The sequence below is a fragment of the Lynx rufus genome, unplaced genomic scaffold (assembly GCF_022079265.1).
Source record: "Lynx rufus isolate CCGP_SWC_20201006 ecotype Redwood Valley unplaced genomic scaffold, mLynRuf1.p SCAF_6, whole genome shotgun sequence".
NCBI classification, from domain to species: domain Eukaryota; kingdom Metazoa; phylum Chordata; class Mammalia; order Carnivora; family Felidae; genus Lynx; species Lynx rufus.
In genome coordinates, this window is record NW_025814878.1 from 144557545 (window position 1) to 144565667 (window position 8123).

The 8123-nt window shown below is 53.7% G+C and overlaps 1 protein-coding gene across 2 annotated transcripts; it reads right to left on the minus strand.

Annotated features, from left to right (window-relative positions):
• Window positions 1-472: 472 nt before the first annotated feature.
• On the minus strand, window positions 473-4506 carry ZSCAN31 (zinc finger and SCAN domain containing 31). Of its 2 annotated transcripts, XM_047102033.1 has the most exons (4): window positions 3806-4506; window positions 3220-3681; window positions 2168-2318; window positions 473-1688 (listed from the first exon to the last, which is right to left on the minus strand). In XM_047102033.1, the coding sequence occupies exons 2-4, from the start codon at window positions 3598-3600 to the stop codon at window positions 913-915; spliced, it is 1308 nt and encodes a 435-aa protein (XP_046957989.1). In that variant the 5' UTR covers window positions 3601-3681; window positions 3806-4506; the 3' UTR covers window positions 473-912. The 2 variants fall into 2 exon arrangements, with proteins under 2 accessions (XP_046957989.1, XP_046957990.1); XM_047102034.1 differs by lacking the exon at window positions 3806-4506 and having other exon boundaries at window positions 3220-3775.
• Window positions 4507-8123: the final 3617 nt, after the last annotated feature.

The following is an 8123-nucleotide window of genomic DNA, read 5'->3' on the forward strand; positions in this document are numbered from 1 at the left end:
CAAGCGTTCGAGTGTCCCCTCATTATTTACAACAGAACTGGAAACCTGAAATATGGTAACGACCTGCACTTAGATATCTCCCGGCACACAGCGCTCTAAGCTGTCAGGACCACACGTTTCACGCCACGGACAACGCTGCTTAGAGAGTACACCACCCCCTCTGATGGTCGTCCACCACATTCCTCCGGGAGACCACGCCACTGATTCTCATTCCCAACCCTTAGGTGTGTATAAAGTGTAACTTTTACGGGGGGGGGGGGGGAAGCACCTCGTCTTAATATTCTTTGAATTTACCCAATCTTTACATTTTTTTTTAATGTTTATTCATTTTTTGAGAGACAGAGAGAGACAGAACATGAGTGGGGGAGGAACCGAGAGAGAGGGAGACACAGGATCCGAAGCAGGCTCCAGGCTCTGAACTGACAGCACAGAGCCCGACGCGGGGCTCGAACCCACCAACCGTGAGATCGTGACCTGAGCCGAAGTCACATGCTTAACCGACTGAGCCACCCAGGCACCCCTGGATTTACCTAATCTTTAAAGAGTATACTGAGGCCCCCGGCGCTCCTGGATTTACCCAATCTTTAAAACGTATACACATACACAGAAACCAGTTTTTCAGAGTTGTTCAGTATTCAGTATCACCCGAGAACAGCCCCTCCGCAGCAATTTATTTCCAGGTGATTTCGGTCTCTCTTGAGGGAAATCATTAGAAACGAACCAAAGGATCGGGAAGAAGGCGGGTGCCCGGAACCGCCCACAACCACGGCCGTTCACCAGGAGACCCCGGCACCGAGTCTGCAGACGAGCTACTCGTTCCGGAGCGCCGTAAATTTGGCCGAAACCAAATGAGCCACGTGAAAAGCCGGCTCTCCAAGACGGCCCCATCTAGGAGTCTGGGGGTCCGGGGAATTAGTCCGGTTGGGCCGTGGTGTGGATTCTAAAATGCCTGATGAGGTTGCAGTGGTGGCCGAAGGCCTTCCCGCACTCGTCACACGTGTACGGTCTCTCCCCAGTGTGGCTCCTCCGGTGCTTGCCCAGCAGGGTCCGCCGGCTAAAGCGCTTGCCGCACTGGCCGCACCGGAAGGGCTTCTCCCCCGTGTGGACGCGGAGGTGCTGGAAGAGCCCCGCGTTCTGGCTGAAGGCCTTCCCGCACTCGCCACAGCGGTAGCGCTTCTCCCCCGTGTGGATCCTCTGGTGCTGGACGAGGTACGAGCTCAGGCGGAAGGCTCTCCCGCACTCCTCGCAGCCGTAGGGCTTCTCCCCCGTGTGGATCCTCCTGTGTCTGGTGAGGCCGTTGCTGGCACTGAAGGCTCTCCCGCACTCGTCGCACACGTAGGGCTTCTCCCCGCTGTGGCTCCGCTGATGCTCGACCAGGCCGGAGCGCTGGCTGAAGGCTCTCCCGCACTCGGCGCACTCGTAGGGCTTCTCCCCGGTGTGGGTTCTCCGGTGCTGGGTGAGGACCGAGCTCTGGGCGAAGCCTTTCCCGCACTCGCTGCACCTGTGCGGTCGCTCTCCGGCGGCGCGTCCCCTCGGCTTTCCCGCCCTGCTCTCCCGCTTCCAAGCTTCCCGGCACTGGGAGTCCGGGGGAGCGTCTCTCTGGAGCCGGCTGTTTCCAAAACGTTCCATTTCCTTCAAACCTTCTTGCCGCACGGCCGACTCCTGGCTTTCTGGTACGACGTCGGCACCTGGAACGGGAAGTGCGCGGACAACGTCACGTCTCCGTCCTTTAGGGGCAGCACAGCCACGGGACGGGGCATCGGAAGATCCTGTCCAAGCACCGCGTTCTAAGAGTGAGGAAGACAAGGGCTCCGGAGGAACCTGAGGCCAGAGCGGGGTCAGGAGCACTGCTGGGATGGCTGCAGGGGCCCCGGAGAGGGCGAGGCTCCCGGAAGGAGGTGTGTAAGCAGGCGCCGTTCCACCTCTTTCACACACGTTAACTCAGCAAATCCCCAAACGGCTCTGGGACCGTGATGATTTATTTCCATCCCACGGATGCGTCAACCAAAGGTGCCGGATGGCCACCTGGCCTGCCCAATGTCACAGAGCTGCTAAGTGGCCGTGCTTAAGTCACAACACAGGCACTCTGACCCCAGAGTCCACGGTCTTAACTGCTACCCTACACAGGGCCACCAGAGATCCCAGGTGGACCCATCAAAGTCCTTACCTTGTTCCCCAAATTTGTGGGGACCAAGAGATTCACACTGGAGCTGTGTCACCGTGGCCTGAAGCTGGATGGCTCTTGATTCCTGCTTGGCCTTCACATGCACCCCATCCTCTGACAGCACTTCTGAATGGCCAGGGGCATCGTCCGGGGCCTGGAGGCAGGTAGGTATATTTGGGTTCATAAGAGAGGGACACGGGAGCCCAGGCTAATATACTATGGAAGGAACCGTCCGAAACATCGTGTAGAGGGACGGCATGGGGACAGGCCCAGAGTTCAATCGCTACTCCTGCCCGATTCCCTCCCCTTGAGAGTGAGCTGTACTTAGTGACTCAGAAGCAATGGTCTACAACTTCTGCTGAGACTAAGTCATACAAAGCACTGTGGCTCTATCCTCATGCTCCTTTTTTGTCTGTCTGTCTGTCTGTCTGTCTCTCTCTCAGGGAAGACAGCCGACGCGTGAGGACACTCAGCCGAGGCAGAAACCCACGCGGCAAAGAACTAAGCCCTCCGGCCAACACCAGTGAGGAACTGGGGCGCCCACCAGCACCCACGGGGGGAGCAGTCTCAGAAGTGGATCCACCAGCCCCAGGCAAGCCGGAAGGGGGCTCCCCTGTGCACGGGGCTGGAATAGGCCCCAGCCCTGCGGCCACCCACTCCGGCGACCCCGGCGCTACACCTCGCCTCACCGAGTCTGGGTTCTGGGTGGCGGGATTAATGGGGGGCCTGTGGCCCTGACTCACTGTAAGGCCCTGTTGCTCTGTGCCTCAGTTTCCCTCTCCACCTCAGGAGAGTGGGTTAGATCACCCCAGCCTCAGAGGACTGGTAAAAAGACAATCCGAGTTAAGAAAACGAATCTTCACTGCAACCCCGTGAGAGACCCTCCTAAGCAGCTCCCTAGGTCCTGACGCACAGGGCCCGTGAGGTAGTGCTGGGGTTGTTTAAGCCATCACGCTTGGGGGTAGTTTGTTACACAGCAACTGAGAACTGGCTGCAGCCAGCTGGCCCGGGTCACTCGGTACGCGGCGTCTGGGAGCCCATCTTCCTACTCTCACCTGGTTCTCGGGCTCACTGGACTCCCTCTCCAGACCCTCCAGCGCCGTCACCACCTCGTCCCCGCTCTCCGGGTGCTGTCCCCGCACCCAGGCCTGGAGCTCCGCGGGCAGGACGGTCAGGAACTGCTCCAGCACCAGCAGCTCCAGGATCTGCTCCTTGCTGTGCGTCTCGGGCCGCAGCCACTGGCGGCACAGCTCGCGGAGCCGGCGCAGCGCCTCGCGGGGCCCGGGGGACTCTTGGTAGCAAAAGTGCCTGAAAAGTTGGCGGGAGGCCTCCTGAGTAGAAATGCCGCTCTCTCGCAGGAAGGTCTCCTGGTCCCAGGCACGGTCCTCCTCCACCTTCACGGCCCTAAGTCCGGGCTGCTCCTCCGCCGAAGCCATCCTGCTCAGAAGGTCGCCCCAGCCCGGGCAAGGGGAGCGGATTCAAGGCTCCCTGGCCTGTTCTTCTTGAAGAGCACACACCTGACGATAAAGCATTATGTATTCATGGGAGCGAAGAAGTGCCGGGAGAAAAAGCAAAGCACGGGAACAACGAGCATCGTGCTACCGTTTGTGCTCATGAAAGTACATCTAGGCTTTTACTTACCTTTGTCCAGAATCTGGAGAAAAGCACGTGGCACGTAACCGCCCGGCCTCCTCACTCTTTCCAGCGCCTTCCCACTGGGAGTCTGTGCTCAACCACGTGACTGGATCTGGCCACTGTGCCATCAGCAAGTGCGACACAAACAAAGGTTTGGGAGGAACTTGTGTGACACAGCCCCCGGGCTTGCTCTCCACGACCGTGAGGAGGAGGACCCCCCCCCATGACAGAGGCACATGGACACTCCCGGCTCAGCTGACAGGCAGCTGGCCCCCAGACGTGTGAGCCTGGACGCGTCTGCCGAGCCGCTCGGCGGCCCCCCAGCTCGCTGTAGATACGCGGGTAAGCCCTGCCCAATCAGCTGCACCCCACGGATTCTTGTGCTAAATAAATGTGTATTGCTGCAGGCCGCCAAGTTTTACGGTTGTTACACCATGTTATTACGGCCACGAAAAACTGAGACACGGCCTTGGCCACTGGGGAGGGAACCAGGCGGGTGCAGAACAAGAACAAGGGAAATCTACTTTACACAGAATACTCTCTACTTTTCCTGATTTTTGTATCATTTGAAATTCTTATTGCAAGAAAACAAACAAAAATAGTGATTTAAAAACCTGCTAGACAGTCAATACACAGTAGCCTCAGGTAAAGAACAGGACACACAAGACTAGCTATAAAATCAAATGATGGGGGCGCCGGGGTGGCTCAGTCGGGTAAGCGTCCAACTTCGGCTCAGGTCACAATCTCACGACTCGTGGGTTCGAGCCCCGCATCAGGCTCTGTGCTGACAGCTCAGAGCCTGGAACCTGCTTCTGATTCTGTGATTCCCTCCCTCTCTGCCCCTCCCCTGCTCACGCTCTGTCTCTCAAAAATAAATAAATGTGAAAAAAAAATCAAGTGATGAGTGCTATAACAGAGGATTTAACCAAATATCCAGAAAGCAAAGAGTAGGAAAAGATCATTCTGACTGGGTATGGAGCAGTGAAAACATGTGGCTTACGGGCAAATGCATTTGAATTAGGCCTAAAATAACAAACAGGAATTTGTCAGGCAAAGAAAGGGCGACGGGAGGAGACCCAACAGGACCAAAGCTCTCTAAGGTTACAGGGCACAGAAGATCTAGGGACCGGGTGGGTGCTGGTGGCTGGACTACAGATTACAGGGTATGGGCAAAAAACGTGTGGGAAGAGATAAGGTGGGAACAGAAAACAGCCTTGAACTCCAGGCTGTTTAGACTCTATCCTATGGAAAACTGAGGGGCAGTGAGGCTTTCATGTCACTGTGACAGCATTAGATCTGTGTTTAGAAATACTGAGGAAGATTCAGGAAGGAAATCGTGAGAATATGTTGCAGGGTTGTGGACTGTAAGCTGGGAGGCCGAATGGTAGTTACACTGACAGTTTACTTTAATGGTAGCATTTGAGTTTTATACATGGCCTCAGCCCAGTGTTAACAGAATTACTGGGGTGCCTGGGGGGCTCAGTTAAACGTCCGACTTCGGCTCAGGTCATGATCTTGCAGTTTGTGAGTTCGAGCCCCGCGTCGGGCTCTGTGCTGACAGCTCACAGCCTGGAGCCTGCTTCGGATTCTGTGTCTCCCTCTCTCTTCGCCCATCCCCTACTTGCTGCCTCTCTCTCTCAAAAATAAACATTAAAAAATAGAATTATCAATGTCTGAGAGAATTTACAAGTTTTCCAGTTGTACTTTATTGCGGGAAAATGCATTTATTCCATTCATTCAAATACATGTGCTGACCAGATGCCTGGCATAGTGCTCAGGTCAGAGCGGTGAGAGGAAACAGACTTGGTCCTTGCCTTTATGGCGCTTACGGTGGGGGAGACAGACGCTCGTGTGATATCTACATGAACAACGTTATGGTGTTGAGAAAACAGGACAGTCACGGAGACTGGAGCTTATGCTTTGCCAATGTCCACGGCCAACTGCACTGTGTTTACTCTTTACTGCAGTAAAGGTTTTTTGAGTCTTCAGTCCAAGAAGACTGTAAGTCTGAGAAGTCCTAACTATGGATTTGCATTTAACTTCATGATTGTTAAAAGTGTGGCTTACCACGGGGTTACATTCACAGGCGACAACTGTTCTGTGATTAGGCTCAATGCCGCCAAGAACCCCGGAGCAGTGCAGGCAAATGCTCCACACACCCAAAGCCACAGGCGGGCAGCCTCTGTCTGTTCTCCCCACAGCTGCCGGGTGAGACCTTACCTCCTGCTCTCGTGCCGCCCTGAACCTGTCTTTACTCATGGAGGTTTGTGGACCAAGAAATGAATTTTCCCTTTTCATTTCATCAGGACGTGGCAAGGAACGGGAAGGGAAGAAGGACGGGAAAACACTCTCTTTCCCTTCTCCCCAAGCTCCCCCCCCACCCCCCCCCCCCCAGGGATCTGTCAGCATTATCTGGTGCTCCCAGGTCTCTCTCCACTTCCGATCACATCCCAACTTGCTACAGATCCCAAACACCTCTTATGACAAAATGCCTAGAAGATGTACAAGTCTACATTTGCCATAAAATTACGGATGGAACTTTCTTCAATGTTTTACTTACCTGATTTATTCAATTAAGTGCCCTGATTCAATTAAGTACAATTTGGTGTCATCTGATTTCCTAGGAGGAAGCAGGTAGCTGATACACATCTGACGAACCAAATGTAATGAGTTAAAAAAAATTTTTTTTAATGTTTACTTATTTTTGAGAGAGAGAGAGAGAGAGAGAGAGAGACAGAGCACAAGTGGGGGAGGGCAGAGAGAGAGGGAGACACAGAATCTGAAGCAGTCTCCAGGCTCTGAGCTGTCAGCACAGAGCTCAACGTGGGGCTTAACCCACAAACCACAAGATCATGACATTAGCTGAAGTCGGATGCTTAACTGAGCCACCCAGGTGCCCCCGTCATTGAATTCTTTATGTGACCAAGACCCTTTGGTGACATCTTTGGGATTACTAGGTGAAAGCCTCAGGGCCAGGGAGTCTCTCCAGTTCACGCAACAGCATAATTAAGGTTACTAATTAGTGGACCTTGTGAGAGGAAGATAGATCTCTGGGTGGGGCTACACTACTTCTATGACTTTTTAAAAATTTTTAAATTTTATTTTAGAGACAGAAAGAGAGAGAGAGAGAGAGAGAGCATGAGTAGGGGAGGGGACACAGGGAGAGAGAATCTCAAGCAGGCTCCATGTGTAGCCCAGCGGAGGGTGGGGTGGGGATCATGACCTGAGCTGAAATCAAGAGTTAGACACTCAACCCTCTGGGCCGCCCTGGTGCTCCCTTACACGATCTCTTTAAATGTAGACTATTCTCTGGCTGGTAGCAGATGAGGAAGTCAGAGATTTGAAGCATGAGGAGGATTTGACGCACATTTGCTGGCTGGTCGCTGGAGGAAGGGGCCACGTGTAAAGGAAGCTGAGACCAGTGTCCTGCTGGCAGCCAGCAAGGAAAGGGGGACCTCAGTTTTACCAGGAACTTCTGTCCTACAACTGCAAGAAATTGAGTTTTGACAACTTGCATTTCTAAAATACAGTGGACAGATTTGGTGCCGTTTTCGTTCCACACTCAAAGTTTCAAAGTTTTCCTATTTGATTTCTTCTGATGTCGATTCCTGTGTTCTAGATCGATGTTGCCATTTCCTCACTCATTTTACTCCGTAAACGTTCCCTGAGACCTACAATGCATCAGGCCACTCAGCGAGGCACCAGAGATACAATCGTCAAGAAGACAGAGCCCGCCCCCCGTTTTGCTGGGGCTTATGAAAGACAAAGCAAGAGCAACAATGGTAAAAGCGAGGAGGCAAATGATACAGTGACAGTTGTGGGAAGTACTGTGAGGAAAACCAACCACTGAGTTACCAAATAAATGGAGGACCTGTTAAGACAGGTGGGTGGGAGGTAAACGTGTAGGCTGAGCCCTTAACAGCAGAAAGGAAGTGAGCCACGCAAAAAGCAGAGATGGGGGACAGGAAGAGCACGTGACACCGTTCAAGGCCCATGTGGTCACACACGTGAAAGGCTGGAGCGGAGACAGACAGACAGAAGAGTGAAGAGTGGCAAAGAATTAGGCCGGCAAGACAAGCCGGATCGTGCAGGGCCAGGAGCATGGGCTTCATTTGAAGCGCTAAAGTCACAGTAGGCTTTTACGAAGGGAAGTGAAGAGACTGGATTCACGTTTTAAGAAGCTCTGCTACCGGATGGCGAATGAGCTTAAGGAATGACGGTGGAGCCAAAGTGCCGAAAAGCCCAGAGGTGGAAGAGTGGGGAGGGAGGCCGTCGCAGGGGGTCCAGAAAGACTTCGCCTGAATAACGTATTCTTCAAGTTTGT